Source organism: Ctenopharyngodon idella, chromosome 24, assembly GCF_019924925.1.
Source record: "Ctenopharyngodon idella isolate HZGC_01 chromosome 24, HZGC01, whole genome shotgun sequence".
Taxonomy (NCBI): domain Eukaryota; kingdom Metazoa; phylum Chordata; class Actinopteri; order Cypriniformes; family Xenocyprididae; genus Ctenopharyngodon; species Ctenopharyngodon idella.
In genome coordinates, this window is record NC_067243.1 from 8,597,058 (window position 1) to 8,619,905 (window position 22,848).

Sequence of the window (22,848 nt, forward strand, 5' to 3'; positions counted from 1 at the left end):
TCGCCTGAAATAAGGTCTGTGGTTAACAAAGCCTCTAAATATTTTCACGTTTTGATCTGTGACATAAAACACACCAGTTATAACCCACTTGTGATTTTTTTAAACCTTTATTGTGTCTTAAAAACAGCGGTTGCTAACAAATTGGTGACGCTGATCCGCGATCATGGTGTGCTGTAGTCCGTTTATAGCCTACTGTTAGCTTTTTATATCTGACGACTTTATTTAGGCTTCAAAATGTATAAATGTTGTAAAGATTATCTTGATAGACAAAACGTGTAAGTGTCATAACCCTTAAACACAGAGCTTTATTTTTTGCGATTTTCCAAAAGTCTATGGGAAAAATGCATAGGCTTTCGATCGTGCGCCGCTAACTTCCGGGTTGGCCTACAAAAACACGTCATCCCTGAGGTACTCTATTCCCACAGCAGCCAATAGACCCTTTTAACATTTTTTCATAGTTGGGTTAACTTTTATAACAGTGAATGAATAAAATCATTAAATATATTTTATTGTTTCCATTTGCAAAAACAGCAAAAGAAAAACTCCACAATTGTGTTTTCACAACTTTCAAAAAATGGAAAAAAAAATAGAGAGCGATTGATAACGGCAGTCAGAACAGAGAAAGATGTCATTTTTACCATCACTCCCATAGCCGCGGTGTTAGAAACACCCTCTCAGCAGCGTTAACTAGTTTTTTGTAATTTGATGCAAAGGTATCCTAATATAATACAATGTATTATAAATGTACATACATTTTTTCTTTTTAAATGACAATATAAAAAAAAACTTTGCAGGATTTACGATATTGATGACCTTGAAACGTGTCATCACAGTCTGTGAAAAAGGTCTATTCCCTTCTGAAGTTGAAGATGAAAATGACGCATTACAGCGAACAACAACAGACGGTGAAAGATGAAAACGCAGATACCTTAGCGCCAGGGTTGCCAAGTTTTCACAACAAAACCTGCACAATTGCTACTCAAAACAATCGCGTTTCAGGGGGATCCCCCAGTAAAAAAAAAAATCGCGTTCCGGGAGTAAAATCCGCGTTTTTGGCGGGGTTCCCATGGTAAAATTCGCATTCCAGGGGCTAAATATCATGTTATTTGGGGTCGCTTCAACCCGCGGAAACAGTATTTAGTAGCCCAATTCCGCAGGAAAACAGCGGACTTGGCAACACTGCTTAGCGCGAACTAGCTGCGAGTCCTCACTGGCCGCTGCTGTCACGTGGATGCGGCATGGGACAGCGCGGGAATGTAAAAATAATTAATTAAACAATGTTCAAGAAAGTTAACACATTGTTTTCTCAAAAAATAAAATGACAACAGAGAATTAACTCTTTATTGGCACAACAATGTATGAAAACGACAACAGAATCTATTAAACAGAAAAGGCACATTTGAAGGACTGGTGATCCTCTTTGGTGGCATCAGTGACTTTACAGTCTTAAAGATTTTAAACTATAAAATACAAATCGGACACTTAAAGGTGAAGTAACCAATTTCTGAGAAATTGCGGAAAGGCCTGAAAACATACGCAGAGGATGTGTTGTTATTGCTCCAGTGAGTAGGCTAACATTGGTTTTGCAATTTTCACAGAACCAAGATAGGCTGTTGTTGTAATGTTATCTATAGAAACAAGATAGTTTTGAACGTCATTGTTTGCCTGGAACTGCTCTGCTGCTGGAGACTTACAACCAACTCTTGCCATGCCCTTTTTAACATAAAGGATGCAAATGCAGTTTGACTGTGTAAAGTAACCCAGGTGATATGCAGCTGAACAGTTTAACAGGCCAAACCAGTTTAACAGACCTAATTTTCACATTTTGTAAACATACTGTATATATATATATATATATATATTTAAAGAGAGAGCCTGAAGGTCATGTGAAAGTGACCTAGCAATATAGCCTGCTTTATATACAGTAAAAATGTTGAGTTTTGTAAACTTGTGTAGCCAAGACAAGTTGTGGTTGTTGGTTGCTGGTTGCTGGAAGGGAATAACAAGTTCTGTTGATTTTAGATGTGTGCTTTAAATGCTTTCATGCTGGTTATGTTGAGTTGGATGTTGAATGGTCGATACAGCTCGCTGCACAAAGTTTATGGCTGTGGTACTTCCGTAATCAGCCAAAAGCTACAAAGAGTTGTATTTGTCCTGGTCAACTGATCACTGGTTTCCCTACCTTTATTTTTATTAATATTTTTGGTTGTTTTTTCCATTTGTTTGTTGTTGGCTCATTACTATAGTCATTTATATATTTATATATATATATATATATATACATATTTGGATTGTTTTTTTTTTTTTTTGTACTAGCTAAGCCATTACAGCCTTGCTTATTGTAATTTAAGGGGGGACTACTTTTGAGGGAAATCAAATGAGACCAGAATTGCCCCATAAATATCTCAACACGGTGCATGGACTCCCATTTTGAAAGTTACTCGTGGTAATATCAGCTCACCGCCATACAACCCGATGACGGTGCCCATGATTGACTTGGCTACACTTTTAACATCCTTCATTTAGTGTAATTTTAACATTCAGCAATGCACGCTTAATTAAGTTTATATGCAGTTCATTAAAAACCCTATGAATTGCATTCTAAGAAAAGCAATAAAGATAACACTATCATTTTCACATTCATTATCCTGAGAACATTACCTGCTACCTCATAAACATTTCAAATGCTCTTTGGTTACAAGATCCAACTCATATTACTTAAAGTAAAAAAAAAAACATGGAGTGGATATTGAAGGAAAAGTCAAAACCAGCTGACAACTGTGCAACATACATGTGAACTTAAATAGTGTTTAAAAAACATCCCAGGATGCATGAAGTTGGTTAAGTGGATGTTCAGCGTGAACAGAGCTGGAAACTACACAAAGAAGAAGCTCAAATTAAAGTTCATTTATTCATGTTTTGATCACTATAAATAATTCTCATTATTCCATTTTTGTTATTTTACAGTTTTGATTATTTTGCTATTATTATAAAATGTAAAAAAAAATTGTGGTAACAGTTTACAATAAGGTTCCATTTGTTAACATTAACTAACATGAACTAACAATGAAAAATACTTATAAAGCATTTATTCTGAGATCATGTTAATTTCAACATTTACTAATACATTATTAGAAGCTGTATTTGTTAATATTATTTAATGGACACAAACTAACAATGAACAGTTGTATTTTTACTAACTATTGGTAACAAAGATAAATAAGTATTGTAACAAATGTATTGCAATGCTCAGTGTTAGTAATTGCATTAACCAACCTTAACTAATGGAACCTTGTTGTAAAGTGTTACCAAAATTGTCATAATAAAGAATGAGTAGATGTGTCCAAGATTGATAGAGTAAATAAAAAATACAAATAATGATTATTAAGGTGTGAGGAACAGCATATTTAACCTCAAATGCTCCTTAGTATTTCATGCATTTTAGATGGTTCTTGAAAAAATGGTGGGTCATTTTTGCTTCTGAATCACTTTTGGGAGGATACCTGAAGGAACCGTACTTGTCTGTGCGACTGCGTTTTTGGTGGCCAATTTTGAGACCTTTGCAGGTGACAACTAATAAATCTCCAAGTCCGTCAATGAAGAATTCTGTATAAAATTGAGAAAAAAAATTACAACAGATTCTTGTTTCTTAAAAATAAAGTTGTTTTACTGGCACTGATGGTTCCATGAAGAACCTTCAACATTCATGGAAACTTTCCATTGCACAAAAGAATCTTTAGATTATTAAAATGTTGTTCACATGAAGAAAAAAAAAAAAAAGGTTCTTTTAAGAAATGTTTACTGAAAGGTTCTTTGGGGAACCAAAAATGTTTCTTCTATGGTATCACTGTGAAAAAAATTATCAAATGATTGTTCACCATTGTGAGCGCCATTCTAAATCCAGACTGCCCGCATTGTTTGTACTACGTCTATGCCCATGTATTAAATGAACTATGATGACCTAAGCCATGATATCATAAATCTCTTTTATCTATTCTCTTGTGTCACTTTAAGCAGGTCTATTGGGAAATAATTTAACAAAAGGCCTCATTCAAAATGAATCAGGTGACAGGTGATCTGGATGTTTTCAAACCCTTTGAAGTCCACCTACCAGTGTGAGCCACTCTTTTGAGGAACGGGTCAAAACCCACCCTCCTCACAGCGTCTGTCCGGCCCATGAAGTAATTGACAACTCCATCTGCAAAGAAGCAACCGTCAAAACCTGGCAGAGGCGCGTGAGCACGACTGACACGTGTGATACAGCCGCCTTCTTCACTGCTCCCTTCCTCATATTCCAGCTTAAAGAAGAACTGATTTCCTTCTACCTGACCACCAACCTGATGGAGAGAGAGAGAAAGAGAATGAATCATCACTACAAAACAATGTCAAAAAACAAGGTCTTTCACAAACATAAAAATAAGACTGAGATTAATATAAAATAGATGTAAAATATAGAGTATCCATATATATTCATATTCACTTTCTATAACCTATTCCACTCGGTTCACGTTAATATTTAACATTCGTCCAGGAATGGGTGCCCTAAGCAGAACTGTATTGTTGTAACTTTAGGGGGAATGTCCAATGATAATGACACATATACTGAAGATTCCTTCGGCTTTTGACAAAAGCACCCGCCCCTGAATTGACAAATCCCTTTGTAAACACATATTAAACTTCTTATTTGTTTTGTTAATAATTGGATTAAAGTTTAAACTGTTACGCAAATTGTAATCTTTACATATAACAACTCCCAGGTATGTTACTTGATTTGCACTTGGAATATTACAGATCAGTTAAAACGACAATCTTTAAGAGGAAACAGAACTGACTTATTCACATTCATCAAAATACATGATGTAATACATAATGTAAACAATCATCTTACGTACATTATGTATTATATCAAATGCCTGCAGAGGGCGCCAGCGGCTATGTGATTGTTTTTACAGGATGATCAAATCCTTTTTTAAAATTGGCCAAACAACATTTGTATACAATATTTGTATACCTCTTTATGATATAAATGCTGCAGTCACTGTAATTTCTTCAACAGCCATCGGCTGCGTCCGAAATCTTGTACTGTAGAGCAGGTACTACATTGGAATTTAAATTTACTTCACGAACGTTGAAAAAGTACGTTCTATATAGTACGAATGCGTGTAGTACGAATGAATTCGGACGTACTACATCCGCTATGTTTTTACCGTCACATGACCTACCAGCGTCAGTTACGTCCCTTCAACTCCATCCACAAATCCTCTCCCGTGGCTTCATGGGATAGTAAAGTGTCCATCTTATGTGCACTTCAGAATCTCGCCGGAAGTAGTAAGTTATCCGGGTACTTTGTTTTTCGAATACTATGAATTCGGACATACTCTATTCGCATACTGTTTTTCGCGTACTATATAGCAGAGTAGTATTCGATTTCGGACGCAGCAAAAGTTATCAAAACATGCAGAGTCAGAGCGAGGGTTTAAACTTTTATTTTGAAACCGCAGGTAAACAAGTATTCTCCTATGTTAGCGTAGGTTTATATATGATAGCACTATGTTATGCTATATTATCATATTTTAAATTGTTTAATATATCGTGAAGCCTTAGAAAACTGTCTAATTATGATTTTACTTTTTGGCGAAATCGAGCACTCAAAATGAATTGAGGAATCGTGAAATCTGGCTACAAATATCTTTACCATGGTTCAAAATCCAATACCTAGCACATTAAAATATTGAAATTATAGCGATGAAAAAATCAGGCAGATGCGTCGGTGGTGCGCCCCCCCCCCCCCCCAAAACTATGAAACAATTCAGATTATATATTTTTATATATAAAAATATATAATTAAAAACCATTTAAGTATTGTAAATAAATGATATATATAGTAAATAAATGATATATACTTAAAATAATTGTGTAAGTAGTAAAACAATACAACATTTTGATTCACCCCTCCCTTGCCTCACAGTGGTTTCGTCCACCACGCACGTCACACTTGTGTGTGTACAAGTCAGGCGGCGCCGGCGGGAGAGAACAGTTCTACCAAAGTCACTTTAAGACTATAGTCTTTGGTTCTGCAGACAGTAGTTGAGAGGAGTTCCGGTAAGTAGGCTGTCAAAGCTGTTTTATTCAAAAACATCGGATGAAGTGATTATTTAATACAGACGAAGCTGAGTAATTAGTCATAAAAAATTATGATAACTGATGATTTTTTAAAAAAAAAAGATGATAACTGATGATTTTTTTTCCCCGTGAGTCCGCTATGTTAGCGATTATAATGTTACCTAGATTGTTGGATAGTAAGTCACCCACACTAACAACTAACATTGTGATAAGCATATGTGAACTGTAATAAGGCTAGTAGATTTGCTGTTGTGTGTTGGGTTTTGCTCAGTGTGTATTCATCGTATTTTGGTGACTTGGTTGTAAACAACTTCAAACATATTCCAATAAATAAATGGTTTTGAAGAATATTTTGGTCAATTTAGTCAGTTTTTTTCATTGAACCAAAGAGAAACATTGAGCATAATGGCACAGTCTCTATGCTACACTTTTAATAGTTGTAAGGTTTTCTTCTGTGTTACATTACATACATCCTTTATAAGAAAAAAATTTGGCTGTATTATTTGTGTCCCCTTCAAAAATTGCTCTTGAGAAATTTTATGTTTATTGTCCCCCCCAACTGTCAGATGAAATTTACGCCCCTGTGGTCAAATCCTTAATGTCGTTAAACACGTTTAATTAATCTCACCCATTAACGACAATAGTCAAAAATATAAAGTTCCACATGTTTGTGAACATACCTAAAAATGATGCACGTGATTAATCTTTTTTTCTTATCTTTTTCGCTTCTCAACGCCAGACTGCTGTTGTCAGTGTGAGGTGGGGGCGGGGCGAAGCGGGAATGGCGTGTTGCGCGTGCTTAAGTTACTGCGTCCTCAATAATTCTTTTTAATATCTCTGTTTCTGTTTACATTCATTTTTGAGTTATTATTACTATACAATAGTAATATTACTATATTACATACAGAATATTAGTTTATTTATATATTTAGACTTTTTTTTTTTTTGAGCAAAGGTGGTGCCCCCCCCTGGGAGTTGGTGCCCTACGCAAACTGCGTACTCTACGTATAGGGAGCGGCGGTACTCTCACGGCAATTCGTACATATTTTACAAGGTGGCTAATTCGTACGAATTCGTACGTTTTTTGCTAAATCGTACGTATTTTACAAGTCACCAAATTCGTATTAATTCAAGTGAGGTCGTACGAATTAGCCACCTCGTAAAATACGTACGAATTGGTCGTGAGATAGCATTGGAAGGATCATGTGACACTGAAGACTGGAGTAATGATGCTGAAAATTCAGCTTTGATCACAGGAATAAATTACACTTTAAAAATATATTGAAATAGACAACAGTTCTTTTAAATCACAAAAACATTCCATAACATTACTGTTTTACTGTATTGTACTGTTTGGTGAGCAGAAGAGACTTCTTTCAAAAACATTAAAAACTTTTGAGGTTATCAATATGATATATTGACTTAATTACCACATCTAGTTCAGGAACGGCTTCCATAATGTTCACAAAGCTCTCAATACGCGTCTCATTCAGGAAAACAAAGTCATCATCCACCCACAGGAAGTACTTAGAGGTGACCTGGGACACTGCCAGATTTCTGCCGGCAAACCAGCCCTGAAAGGCCAAACAATATATTTAAACTTTTATACTTCAAGCAAATTACAGCAACATTTAATTTTAAAACGCATACAGTTTTAAAAACTTGAAGTATGTACCTGTGCCGGGGGCATTATGTACTGTTCTATATTGTCACCAACCACCTTCTCTGGGTTCAGACTGTCATCAGCAACAATGATCTTTATTAAAGGGTAGAGGCGACGAATACTAGCGATGAGGACTTTTAGTTCTTTATATCTCAGAAATGCTTTAATTAGTACAGTGACCTGGGAGTTTACATCTGCAGAGAGAGAGAGAGAGAATTATGTGCCCATGTGGTGATCGTGTTCACATGATACAAAATCTGTGATTCTATTTGTTCATAAGCAGTGTTGTTACTAGCTATGTTTCCATCCAAAGGTGCAAATTTAACTGCACAAAATTGGAATATTGCATAAAACATTTGCGATAAAGCACTGTTACCATCCCATGTGTTCAAGAGAACTAAATCGTCACTTTCTGGGAAACTGGAAACGCAATCGTTTGAAAGGCTTCTGGGAGGGAATTAAACCAAATCATTCTGATGACAGACTTTGGCTCAGGCATTTCGATTGGTCCACTAGTTAGTCCAGTTATCCAATCACATCCTGTTTTGAGACGGTCATGTGAGATTTATTCGGTAAATGTGTTTCCATCATAGTTTATGCGCATGCCTTTGACTTTTTATTGTGAGATAAAATACTCACAATAACAGAATTGTGAGATATAAACTCGCAATTACGAGTTATAAAGTCCAATTCTGAGGAACAAAAGACTGATTTATTTCTCAGAATTTATATCTTATCTACATCAAGTTTATATCTTACATTTCTGACTTTTTTTCAAAAGCAATTGCATGTTATAAATTTATAAACTCGCAATTCTGTGGAAAAAAAAAAGTCAGAATTGTGAAATAAAAAGTCGCAATTTAAAAAAAAAAAAAAAAATTTATTTAGTGGCAGAAAAAATCTTCCATAGGATGGAATCATAGCTACTGTTAACTAAAACTAAATGGGTTAAAAATTATTTTCATTAATTGAAATAAATCTGAAATAAAATATAAATATTAAATGACAAACATAAACTTAAAAAACTTGAACAAAAATGAGAAATGTTGTTTGGAAACTAACAGAAATAAAGTTTAAACTGAAGTACTAATATTACTAAAACTTAAAATAAAATTAAAACTAACTTAAATTAAAAAATAAAATTGTTCAGAAACATAATTATATTAGATAATATGTTAACACTTGAGCTCACCTTTCCCCGGGTCAAACAGAACAGGAACTGACAAACGTCTGATCTCTATCGGGAATATGACTTTATGGTTCTCAAAAGAGAAGTACACTAAAGACATGAAAACATATGTAAAATGATTGCACTGTAAACCCTAACTCTCAAAATAATTAATTGGTTTGAGTATAGCATTAAACAAATCAGTTCAATAAACATTCTTTTCCTTTTGAGTTCACGGAACTGACACATTTTAAGTAATCTGAATTGTTTCATAGTTTTGAGTTTCTTTTCATTTAGACAAACTTAAATTTACCTGAAACTAGGCTAGAATTTCTATTTCCTAGCATGCTTTGCCATGACACTTGAAAGGGCGAATGAATGCTAAAATTAAGTGTTATATAATGTTTTGGGGCAAGATTAATGTTAAAGGGATAGTTCACCCAAAAATGAAAATTTGATGTTTATCTGCTTACCCCCAGGGCATCCAAGATGTAGGTGACTTTGTTTCTTCAGTAGAACACAAATGATGTTCTTTAACTCCAACTGTTGCATGTGTGAGGTCTGAAAACGAGCTCTGATGCTGGAAGTGATCTCTCACGTGTATACTTCAAAGAGTGCGTCCGGCGTCAGAGTGCATTCAGACCTCACACACCAGATGCTCAAGGCAGTTGGACATAGTGGTGTTTTAGAGGTAAAAAATGATATAAATACTGTTCGGTTTCTCGCACAAACCGATCGGTTCGTGTCTTAGGACATCAATGTGTCGTCACGAGCCGCAGGGTTTAATTTGGATTTGTCTGTGCGTGTTTTTTTTGACTCTTATAGGTGGAGTTCCCATTGACAAGCATTATACGACAGACAGACCGCAACAGTTGGAGTTAAAAATCATCATTTGTGCTCTACTGAAGAAACAAAGTCACCTACATCTTGGATGCCCTGGGGGTAAGCAGATAAACATCAAATTTTCATTTTTGGGTGAACTGTCCCTTTAAGTGGGCGATTTAGTAATGTTTAATGCTTTGCTATCCCAATTAAGAAGAGTTTCTGTGTCTGATAACCTCGTGGGCAGCACGCCGAGATATAGCACCATTCCACTTCGGTCGACCTGAGTTCGAGTCCTGGCTCGAGGACCTTTCCCGATCCCGATTTTAAGTTTAATGCAATTTGCAGTTAAGAGCAATTAAAATGTATGAGTACAAAATTGAAATTTGCCAGTTCTGCTTACTTAAACTTTGAATTTCTTAAAGGTGCAATATGTAATATTTTTGCAGTGAAATATCCAAAAACCACTAGGCCAGTGTTATATATTTTGTTCACTTGAGTACTTACAATATCCCAAATGTTTCCAACTATTTGTAAATCGTGAGAAAATTGCAATTTTAACCAAGGCTCCGGGACGTGTGAGGAGTCGCCTGTCAATTGCGTCATACCCGCGTTAACCCTCGGTCTGCCTCGGTTTCCGGTTTTATTTTGTAGAAACCATGGAAACAACAAAGACGCTTTAATATATATTACACTTTTTAATAGACAAGGCAACAACTGTTTTGATATATTTATAGAGAGAAAACTAATTTGTTGTTATATAGCTCAACACGTTTAGTCTTATTGTTTAAATCTAATTTTCTTGATTTTTTGCGAGTACCATGCTTTACCATGCCTCAGAGAAAAACGCTATTTTGTGAAGTAGCTAACATAGCATAATCAGATGCAGCTTTATTTTTAGTAACAGTAATACAGAATTTTCTCCATCATACAATGCGTTTTAAAATGAATCACATGCCATTTATCAACACAAGCCATCCAGCATTTAATATGATATTCAAAATCAATCTAGCTTACTGCAGTGTCTCAAACAAGTGTCTCATAGCAGCCACCGAGCGAACGCAAAGAGTAACGTTATAACATCATTTTTAACTCTCTCAAATGTATCTAATATGATAAACAGATCTGCGTTACCTCATACTCATGACCGAAAAAGCGGAAGCGGCGCCGGCGACTGTGGCATAATAAAAGTTCCGCTGCTCGCGAGGCGTGTGTTGCACAATCGCTCCAGCGGCTTCGTTCAGCTCCCACAACACTCGGACCTGCTCTGCTTCATACTACAATAACATTAATAATCGCATCCATAAAGATGATTTCTTCCCGAGTCCTATCCCTATTCTTTTGCACCGTCCGTTGAGGTGAAGACCACATGTCCCAAGATTCCGCGCTCAAACTTGGCGTCATTAAGCTACGCCTTTGTTTTGAATAGGCCTCTAGCGACCTCTAGCGGACAAAAGTTTTACATATTGCACCTTTAACTTAAAAAATTTGATGTAACTATTCGGGTAATTATTCGGGTTTACAGCATGGTTGTACATATAAATGGAAATGCGCAAGTCAGTACATTCAGATGAATGTGTTAAATTAAAATAAGTCTCACAAAAGTGACCTTTTGTGTTCAGCAGAAGAAAGAGAGTCATGCAGGTTTAGAATGACATGAGAGTAAGTGATGACTAAATTTAGGAGAAATATGTCTTTAAGTCACAGGTTGCGTACCGAGGTCTTGGGTCTTGATGTGGTAGACGGTGCTGGTGTAGGTCACTCTGCTCAGCAGCTCATTGAGCTGTTGGAGGCTGCTGGATGAGATGTTGAGATGCTCCTTATTTTGGCCATCCACCTGCTCACCCTCCTGAACATCTAGCACTGAGAGCAGCCCTTTCTGCACCCTTAAAGACACCTGGAGAGGTTTCAGATCCTATGAGCTCATTTTATTCACTTTAACATCATGACTCCTTTTAAAAAAATCACCCACATTAATATTTGATCAAAAGTGCACAAAACCTCAAATAAAAGAAGGAAAAACACATACAGAGACTGTTTGAAACAAACTAATGATTGAGATATAAAAACCCTGCCACCTTTAACAAGAAAACCATATTCAGTAGAACAAACCTTGTAAACTGCTCTGTTTTGTGTTTGCAGCGCTAGACCTTTAATAATGATACATTGCTTCAATTAATATAGATAAAAATGCATTAATAGTATGTCATATTAAATTTGTTTATACTTAATAATAGCAACACTTAAGTAAATACTATTTTTATTTATATACTGCACACTACTGGTTTTTCAATTTTTTTTTTTTTTTTTTTTTTTTTTTAAGAAGTCTCTTCTGCTCACCAAGGCTGCATATATTTGATCAAATTACAGTAAAAAAAAAAAAAAAAAAGTAATGTTATTACAATTACAAAATAATTTTTTAAATTTATTTCTGTAAAATGTAATTTATTGTGATCAAAGCTGAATTTTCAGCATCATTAGAAATCATGCTGATTTGATGCTTAATTATTATTAATTGTTATTAGTACTCAATTATTAATAATGGTTCTTATTATTATCAATATTGAAAACAGTTGTGCTGCTTACATTTTTTTTTTTTTTTTTTTGGCAAACCATGATACTTCTTTTCAGGATTCTTTAATAAGTACAAACTTAAAAAGAAACTTTAGTGTGTAATGTTGCTGTTTGAGCATAAACAACAACTGCAAAGTTACGACGCTCAAAGTTCAATGCAAAGGAAGATATTTTATTTTACAGAAATTGCTTTTTAAGGACTACAACAAACGGCTGGTAGGAACTACAATGAGCTAGTTCCTACCAAAGAAAGTGAGTGAGGAGTTCGGACAATCTGGTAAATTGTAAAAAATGCTCTTTACTCAATTTGAGCTATATATATATATATATATATATATATATATATAATATACACATATTGAGGCTACAATCTAGCTAAAGCCGGCAAATTGAGCTTATTCGCCGTATTTTACAACTACTTTCCCGCTGACGAGTTGATGTGTTTATTCAGAGGAAGTGTGCAGAAACGAGACTGGAGCCGCCTGGCAGAAGCCCCTCTCATGACGCAAATTCGCGTCTGTTGTGAAGTGAATTTCACGCGCGAATGAAGTGAGTAAACTCAAAATGTTCAAGCGTCCAACTACGCACAAATAGCGCGATTTATTTGCGCAAGTCGCGTCTGGTGTGAACACCCCATAAGGCTGAACACCGTTACTGACAATCCTAATTTTGGCTGTGTGAGATTCTCCAGCTTTGTTGTTGTTGAGCAACCAAAGTGCGAGCTGTTAAAGCTCCACCCTCTTCTGGAAAGCAGTGTGTTTTTGCTCACACACAAATAGGGGCAAATTTGACAAGCTATAATAAATGATCTGTGGGTTATTTTGAGCTGAAACTTCACAGACACATTCTGGGGACACCAGAGACTTATATTACATCTTGTAAAAGGGGCATTACAGGTCCCCTTTAAATTGCAATAATATTTCACAATATTACTGTTTTACTGTGTTTTTGATCAAATAAATGCAGCCTTGGTAAGCAGAAGAGACTTCTTTCAAAAACTTCAAAAGATCTTCATTATTCTGTCTGTCTGTAACCTGACCTGTTTGAGAAAGCTTAGATCAGCAGAAATCACTCACCAGGAATAAGTGTTTTGTTCATGGGGGTCACTCTGAATCCTCTGATTGGATACTGGAGTGGGGTGTTGGCAGGGGCGAGAATAAGAACATCGTTTTCTTTCCCTGTCCTGGAAAACATATGCGACTATTTTTGTTAACCCTCTATGGGACATTGTCATTTAAAAATGACATGTTTAAAATACAATAGGCCTAATAATTTTCATCCAAAAAAATTACATTTTAGTACTTTCATATGAATAAAATTAAAATCTTTTTGCCATGTGCTTGACATTTTTGGCAACAAGGAAGTGAAGGAGACATTAAGTGTGTTCGAGTTAGTTAATACTAGGTTTCAACTGATGGGTGAGATCTGGGAGTTTCAGGCAGGGAGGAGTTTAAAAATGGAACCAACAAGTCATTTACTTTCTTCTAGTTGTGCTTAATCCCATAAATAGTTTTATAGGGTGTGGCTGATTTTGCGCCATACTGAAGAGATCAGATGTATTGGAACCTGATCTGGTGTTGTCTGAACTCCTCTGCCCGGCGTTTCTGCAAGTCGTCCAGGTCAACTTTTGGCACAAACTGGTTTGCAGGCTCAGTCTTTTGGCACGTACAGGGTGTTGGATTCTCATTGTGAAAAGGCCCTATACTGAGACATGCAAAATATCAAAGACAAACATGAAAATACATAAAAGAAATAATAATAATAAATAAATAAATAAATAAAAACAAGGAAGGTACAGGTTCTGGGTTGCATATCAAACTGAATTCAATCTACTTACTTTGTTTTGGGGAAGTCTGAAATCTCTGGACTCTTGAGAACTTGTAAACTTGAGAAACTTGTATGAGTGGAAAAAAAAAACATATTTGAGTACAATTTACATAGACTTGTAACCAAATAAAACCAAAGCAGGAATGAATCATTTTCAATTTCTTCCCTCACCAACATTAAATTACTTTTAGGGATGTAAGACATTACATATAAGAAATACCCATCATAATATTTTTGTTTGTAATATGGTTCCTGTAGGGTTCATTGGTGTGATTTGTCAGGTGAGTTTTTTAATTGAAGAGGAAAAAAAATCACAATGTATTTAAGAATTAAAGATCAAATATGCAAATCATTTTTTGTTTTATTAATTTCTAAATGTTCTAAAAGTTTTTTTTGCAAAATGTGTGTGTGTTCTTATATACCACATATGAAAGGTTGATCACTGCAAGTAATTAATAAGTAACATAATTCCATGTTTGCATAAGATACACAGATGTGAAGTTATATATTATTTAAACACCCTGAACCTTTCCAGTATGACAGAATTAATTCAGGTGCATAGGTAAATGTTTAACTTCAACTAACTTCAATTGGCTTCATTATGGTTCTTTATGATTTATCTTTTTTTTTCAGGTTTTTCATAATATCAATCATCATTAAAACAGAACACATTTTTTGGGAAGTTAACTTCACTTAAATTTTCTTCTATTGAAAATGCCTATTTCCTGCTCTTAACTGACATTGCTTTCATTTCATTTATAGTAAATACTATAGTGTTTTTGAAGCATACTATAAATTGTAGTATACTGTATATATTATAGTATTACAACACTTGTTAATGAATGCTTTATAGTGAACTGGTAAACTGTAATAAATACTGTAGTTTTTACTGCAGTAAACTGTAGTGTATATTGTGGTAGGCTATAATATACCGTATAGTTGTAGAAAACTTAGGGTAAAATAATTTGATTATATTACTATAGTTGTTATATTACCACAGCAACTATAGAATTAACACAACAAATTAATTCAAGTACTTTACTATAGTATGGTTCAAAAACACTACAGTATTTAATAATACTATAGTATTTTTTCATGTGGGTTTATCTTTTTGGATATCAAAAAGCCAGGTTTTTCATAATAACAATCATTAAAACAGGACACATTTTATACACACAGAACAGCTTGGTCCATTATTCAGTAAAGCCCTTGATTTGTATTTGCCATCTAATTGTTGCATTTAGCGGCCCTCGTAAGGTCTATAGACTGTTTTATTGGCGTGGCGTCTTTATTGGGACATTTTTCTTTTTCTTTTCGCCCGTCTTTCTGAAAGGCAAATATTGCGCAGAAGTCTTTATAGCGCATACTGTTTTTCCTAGTCTATTTTTCGCAAATAGTTTTTATAGGATAGGGGAAAAAACAGATCTACGTGAAAATATTTCTGCCTTACATTTCAGTAGCCAAATTTAAGAGCATTATCAAATCAAACATCAAAACGTTTTAAAATCCCTGATTTAAAATCATGAGGTAACGTCAGAATCGACTGCTATTCATCCAAGTAAAAAAAAAATTGAGTGATTTTAGGTTACACATTAGGTTACAACAACAAAAATCATTGTAATGGTAATTTCAGGTACAGAGTATGTAGGTAAGACGATACATACCTTAATATCTGTGCTGGAGCTTTACTCCAAAACTCCCGGTCGGTATAAAAGAACGTGAGCAACCCCATTAAAAGAATGACGATGAAGAAAGTTTTGCGGATTCCGTGCATGATTAAATCTGTTATGATTCAATGCATGGTTAAAACAATGTTATATATTTATACTTAAAGGAATGAATCGTTGAAACATCAAATTGCGCTAATAAGAGTAAAAATAAAGCCGCGTTCAAAGATATTATCAGAGGTGTTTGTTACCTGGTGAAGAGCAGCAGGTGAATAAGGGAGGGGCAGGACTCTAGTGGCAGGGATGTTTGGAGAGACCAATGGCAGCTTGCGTGGTATTTCGATCATTTTTTAAGACATATCTGTTATATTGAGGCGTCTTGACCAAATGGCTTTCGCGCGTCTTTATAGCGCACATATGTTAAAGATATTTTATACAACCCCTAAAAGTGTTTGCGATACGTTTAGCTATATGTTTCAATTTGTAATAAAGTGACAAATATTTGACCGAACTTCATGTGATAATGACAGACTTTAGTAGGCTATACTCAGTGGTGTAGTCTAGTTTTTTTGTAGTGAGTATACTGTGATTTTTCCCTCCCAGCCTCATACTTACCTGTCTCAGAGTGACACCCCATAAGCACCGCCACACTCACTAATGCAGCAGGGGAGCGCGGGGCACAAACTAACGCGGTTATATTTAAGTTTAAATACTTCCACACACGCTAGCATGAAGAAACTTAGCGTATTTACTAGTTGCCATATCGACAATATATAGAGAAAAAAATTGCGCCAAAATTCAAAAATCTTTGGAAGATATCACTGAACATTTATTTAACAATAGCAAAAGTAAATTTCTTAATCTGATATTATTTTAATCTCCAATCTCTTGTTTAGCAGTTTGGGTAGTTCTTTAATGCTTCACTAACTATCAGAAGACACTAACCAGGTTTAAATTCCCGTTGCGCAGATAGGGTTCGTTGTAACACTGCGTTACAATGTGACCTGCTATTAGAACTATACTATTCTATACATTTACGATACAACTGGCATAATCAACATTAATGAATTTCTGTTGATAAACTATGGAAAAAAGGTGAATGAAGACCCTGAACATCCAGAAAATATTATTTCAAGAAATGTTCAGCATTTGTACTGTCTCGTCTATTTATCTCGTTTTCTGTGAGTGGAGGGAGGAGAGTGTTTTCTTCAGCTCTGTGTTTTTCTGAATTTCTGAATATGTTTCTTCATCAGTTTCCCTGTATTGTTTTGACCTAGGCTGTATAGCTGTGTTTTGCAGAGTGTTCATTGTCAAACTGCAAAATTATTTAAATTTGAATTTCTAAAAAAATTATATTATTTTACATGAAAAAAATAATTATTTTCTTTTATTGACAAAATATTTTAGTTTGTCATGTATATAAATTTTTTAATTAAGTCAGATAAAATTTTTAGCTGTCATATGGTCATGTTACAACTTCACCTTCTTTCGGAGTAAATAAAGAAAAAAGTATACACTGTATTAATGAAACAAAGCCACATGTTTGTACCAGACATGTGTGAAATTAATGTGGAACAAAAGAAATTCCCTGAACCCTAAGTAGATTTACACAAACTGAGAAAGTCCAAAAGCGTTAGGTTGTGCCCCGCTCTCCTACATCTGATCTAGGCTACATGTTATTGAGAGCATTCTGAAAGACTGCTTATGTGTGTGTGTTATCAGAATGTCAATTTATTATAATCTACAAAAGACTTTACCAGCCAATGACATTTACAGCTGAAGGGACTCTGGACTGATTTTTTTTTTTAGCTCAGCCAGTTAAGATAGCCTTAATAACAATAATAATAATATAATAATAATAATTTGTCATTGTAAGAATATAACAAGATTACATTAGAGCATCAATCGATTTCATGAAGTGCAAAAGATCTACAATAGCAGATAGATAAACTCTAGTAACCAAGAAAAAAAAATATATATAGTGTATAGTTAAGTGTACTGCAGCAATGCAAAGTCCAGATCTTCAGTTATTGCAGGATGGTGCATGATAACAGAACAATACAACATGTAACAGACAAGGAATGTAATATATAAGATAAATAAGCTATAGTAACCAGAAAATGTGAATAGTTGAGTGCTGCAGCAATGCAAAGTCCAGATCTTATTGTAGTTATTGGAAGATGGTGCATCATAACTACAATTTAAGTGAATGAGATGTTATATGAATATGGTCCCTGCAGCATATTTTATCAGCTGGCAAGTTTCAATGCACATTAAGAGTGCAAGTTTCAACTATTATTACTCTCTAAAAAATGTTTGGTTAAAAACAACCCAAGTTGGGTTGAAAATGGAAAAACCCAGCGGTTGGGTTAAATGTTTGCCCAACCTGCTGGATAGTTTTAACCCAACTATTGTGTAAAAATTGCTGTATTGCTTGCTTAAAATGAACCCAAAATATGTTGGAAATTAACATTTATTAAATGTAATAATTAAAAAATAAACATTTATCAAATTGTTTATTAATAAATGTTTACCTTTGATTATTATTGTTGCCTCTAGTAATTCTGATTTTCAATTTCCAACCTATTTTGGGTTCATTTTAAGCCAGCCATATAGTCATTTTTAAACAATATTGAGTTAAATAAAATTACCCAGCAGGTTATGCAAACATTTAACCCAACTGCTGGGTTAAAACAAACCAATCGCTGGGTTTGTCCATTTTCAACCTAGGATTTTTTTTAGAGTGTAACAATAATGAAGAGATTAGGCTTATCAGTAGGTCACAAGATCACCCTGTTTGGACTTTGTTTGGTTTTGCACCATTTCCTGCCAGTCTGCCATCATAGTTATGCATTTTAATTCACTAACTTGCAATTCAATTAAATATCAGTTATTTTGGATATACTGTATATCAGGTCAGTACATGGCAAATTTTCTCAAGAAAAAAAACCAAAAAAAAACAAAACAACTAATGCTGTGAAATATAGGCCTACATGGGAATCAGTTGGTAGGCTATTACATTAATATTGAAGGTTAAAATGAACTGATTTGTATACAAACTTAAATTACAATTAAGGAAATTTTTATAATAATAAAGTTATAATAATAGGCCTACTAACTTTAAAATTATTTCTACTCCAATTCGTTTTTTGAAATATAAACATTTAAATGGTGGCTGTCAACTTGACGGATTTATTCAAACATGCATAATATGATAGAACAAAAATTATAATTAATATGTAATATGGTGTATATATTTAGCTAAACGAGACATACGAGACATACGGATTTCGTTAAGTTGTACTGTATCTTTTATCATACCTTGAGATGTTCATTCATGTTTATTTCGCGCTGTAACTGGTATTAAACCTGAGGAGAGGATCAGTTCACGTGCATGTCAGGCTGCCGCTTCTCTTGAAGTGCTACAGCGATCTGTCACTACACATTAAAGAGCGCCAAAACGGTATTTTTTTTTATTTTTTATTCCTAAGTAAAATGGGCAAAATATGAAACTTGAGACTTTGAGAAATATGAGACTTTGTTTCATGTCAAAAGCAACAAACCACAAATATCATCTTGTGATTTATTGGATGGTTACGTATCCTTGCGCTTTTTTAAGTGGGTATACGGAAATCCTTGACCTTTCCTAGTAGGTATATGGCGTATACCTGTGTAACACGTAGACTACACCACTGGCTATACTGATCCAAGCCGAGCGCTCGAGTTACGAACCTTTACGATGGTTAGAGGGTGCGGTCACATGACGTTACAGTTGTTCAGTGAATAATAGGAATAGAGGGAATAGGAATCTATTATCAGAATAAACTTTAATGTCAAGTATGCTTACACATAGCTTCTGCTGCAAGAATACACTAAAGGTTCTGCCAACATCACACCTATTCTGTTTGATCAATAATCTGTGATTTGTTAATTCTCTTGAAACTTTCTTTAACTGACAAAAGCACAAAGAAAAAAAAAAGATCTGATATGAGATGCATTATGTGTGTCACAAATACGGCTCCCGCGGCTCTTCCTCCCGGCCGCCGGAGGGAGCCATCACCTGAGTTCTGAGTTACTTCCTTGTGGACTACGTTACCCATAGGCCCTCATTCCTGGGACTGATTGCACACACCTGCATTGCATCACACTCACACTATTTAAGACACACACACACGCATCCATACTCTGCGAAGTCTTGATTTGCCCTGGTGATCACTACTGAGCGTTTTCTTGTGGACTGTTACCTTGCTATCGATTGGACTGTTTATCATCTGTGAACCTCTGCCGCCTGCCTTGAACCCTGCCTGTTTCCTGGATTACGTTTGTCTGCCGCCTGCCCTGAACTCTGCCTGTTGTAAGACCCTGTTTGTCTGCCGCCTGTCTCGACCCAAGCCTGTCCCTGTTTCCGCTACTGTCTTGCCCTTGTCTGCCTGGTGCTTTGTTGTTACAATAAAGAAACTGCAAATGGATCCTCACGCTGTCAGCCCTTCATTACAATGTAAATGCTTGGCTGAAGAGTTGCGTCTTTAATCTAGATTTAAACTGGGAGATTGAGTCTGAGCCCCAAACATTATCAGGAAGGCTATTCCAGAGTTTAGGAGCTAAATGTGAAAATGCTCTACCTCCTTTAGTGGACTTAGATATCCTAGGTACAACCAGAAGTCCAGAGTTTTGTGATCTTAAAGAGTGTGAAGGATTGTAGGGCGGTAGATGATTGGTTAAATACACGGGAGCTAAATCATTAAGGGCCTTGTAGCTCAGTAGCAATACTTTATAACTGATAAGGAACTTTATAGATAAAAATGGTGTTATATATGATCATATTTTCTTGAACTGGTAAGAACTCTAGCAGCTGCATTTTGCTTGTTTATTGAGGAATTAGGACAACCAGCTAGTAATGCATTACAGTAATCTAGTCTAAAGGTCATGAATACATGAACTAACTTTTCTGCGTCAGAAACAGATAACATGTTCCGTAGCTTAGCAATGTTTCTGAGGTGAAAGAAGGCTGCTTTTGTAACATATGAAATATGATTTTCAAGGACAAGTTGCTGACTAATGTGTGATGTGGTCAGGTGATTCAGCATGTTTTTGGAAAAAAATGGACATCGAGTTCTCAGTCCCAAAGACGAAAGGGACCAACCAGTCTTTCAACAGGTGCAAAAGAAAACTTCTGTCATGGTATAGGGTTGCATGCAGTGCAAACAGCATGGGTAACTTGCATTAGTGTGAAGGTACCATTGACGTGGAGGCATATATTGGGATTGTACAGACACATATACTGCATGTGCTACATCAGAGTGGTTTCATAGACACTCTACAGTGGATGTGCTTGATCTGTCTCTAAGGCCCTGTTTACACCTGATATTAAGGTTTTGGTTGATCGGATTACAAGTGGACGAGGGAGACACATTTCTGTTTACACCTGGTGTTTTAATCCATCTCTTTGGTCCACTTTCAACCACTTCGAGGGGAGGGTCTGTGGGTGGGTAAATGTATGTTTTTTCAGATCTTTTGATCTAAAGGACAAAATAATTGCTCACATAATTTACTTATGAATGGACAGAAAAACATACGGAGAGCATCAGCTTTCGTTTTTGCTCTGACAGCCACAAGACCAAGCCGAATGCTGTGAGTTTGTGTTAGAAATCAGGAATGGTGAAAGAACATTGTGCTTGGTACGTTTTTTGTCCTCAAACCAAACTTGGGTCTTCAGCCGACAAAGTTTAAATCCTGTCTGGCTAGCGCATTCATAATGTTTATGCGAGGTCAGTAGGCGGAGAGTAGGTGGTCTTTTGTGGCTGTTCGAACACATTCGATCACATGAGCGTTTACACTACAAAAACAATCCGGTTTGGTTTCCAGCTCACCTTTTCCCAGGTTGACCATTAGCTGCTGAATAAAATATACAGTTTCATACAGTTAGGTAGTCCAGGTACAGAAAAAAAAGGACACAGAAGGTCTGAGGTTGGTCAGTTCATCCATTACCAAACATCCTTCCAAGACGACCCCCACATTGGGTGGGTTTATGCAGAGGATTCTCACTGGAGTTTGTCTGTACGAATCTATTTCAGCTGCATCTTAACAGAGAAAGAAACAGATTGACAAAGACAGATGTGATGATCAAGATGACAATGTGATGTTCTACTCGGAGCTGTTCACATCCTTGGACTGGGAATTATGCATTTTTTTGGTAACACTATCAAAGGCTAAGTGAATCCGCAATAGTCAGTTGGTGCAGTGGTCATGTGGTACAAATAGGAGCTCTCAGAAAATTCCCAGTTTACAGGTTGTAATTACGAGTTCTACGAGAACGTGAATGCTTTTCACAAGTTGGAATCTCATAATCATGGTACACTGCAAAATCCCCAGAGTTAAATCAGCTCTGCTCAGAGAACATATGGTCCCTCTCTACATAGAGTTAAAATAACACTGAAGCAGAGTTAAAGTTAATGAGATAATATACTGTTTATGGAGTTGTTTAATCAGATCTTGAGAGATTTAATGTCTTTTATCTTCAGTTGATTTCATCTAAGGCTGTGGCTGGAAGTCATTTGTAGTTACTGTGTTTCTCTTCAGTGATTCTGCTTGTTAACAGCAGGTGTTCTTCACTAATTCTCAATCATAATTTAATTAATCACTTAATTATCTCATTAACTTTAACTCTGTAATATGTAATCTGAGCAGAGTTGATTTAACTCTGTGGATTTTGCTGTGAAATTACGACATGGCGTGAATGCACCTATACACACCTGGTTTACCGTAGAAAGAGCTGGCCATAAAAGTACCATCTGGCTGATGTAAGGCTTGCCACTGACAACTTTTCTGTGAAGAGCAAACATTATAATCTCTATAATGGAACCTGACTTTATGGTTTACATGTAATTATGCAGTATGCAGGTGAATAAAGTAATCAAACTCAGAACAGGTGTCAGTAAACCCTGATCTGGAGTTTTGGTGTGAAGGCGGGTAGTAATAAGTGTACATATTGTACACTTATTATC

General features: G+C 35.6%; 1 protein-coding gene across 2 annotated transcripts; it reads right to left on the reverse strand.

The window, feature by feature from the left end:
- Positions 1-1,327: 1,327 nt before the first annotated feature.
- LOC127507293 (beta-1,4 N-acetylgalactosaminyltransferase 2) lies at positions 1,328-16,306 on the reverse strand. 2 transcript variants are annotated; one of them, XM_051884283.1, is made up of 12 exons: positions 16,096-16,306; positions 15,842-15,959; positions 14,188-14,244; positions 13,917-14,054; positions 13,427-13,533; positions 11,889-11,926; positions 11,493-11,673; positions 8,979-9,065; positions 7,799-7,980; positions 7,554-7,697; positions 4,112-4,337; positions 1,328-3,606 (listed from the first exon to the last, which is right to left on the reverse strand). In XM_051884283.1, the coding sequence occupies exons 2-12, from the start codon at positions 15,949-15,951 to the stop codon at positions 3,425-3,427; spliced, it is 1,452 nt and encodes a 483-aa protein (XP_051740243.1). In that variant the 5' UTR covers positions 15,952-15,959; positions 16,096-16,306; the 3' UTR covers positions 1,328-3,424. The 2 variants fall into 2 exon arrangements, with proteins under 2 accessions (XP_051740243.1, XP_051740242.1); XM_051884282.1 differs by lacking the exon at positions 16,096-16,306 and having other exon boundaries at positions 15,842-16,087.
- Positions 16,307-22,848: the final 6,542 nt, after the last annotated feature.

Coding starts and splice junctions, on each gene's coding strand:
- LOC127507293 (XM_051884283.1), bottom strand. CDS start 15,951: ATGCACGGAATCCGCAAAACTTTCTTCATCGTCATTCTTTTAATGGGG. Junction 14,055..14,187: donor TCAGACTTCCCCAAAACAAA/GTAAGTAGATTG, acceptor TGCATGTCTCAG/TATAGGGCCTTTTCACAATG. Junction 7,981..8,978: donor TCTGTTTGACCCGGGGAAAG/GTGAGCTCAAGT, acceptor CTCTCTCTGCAG/ATGTAAACTCCCAGGTCACT.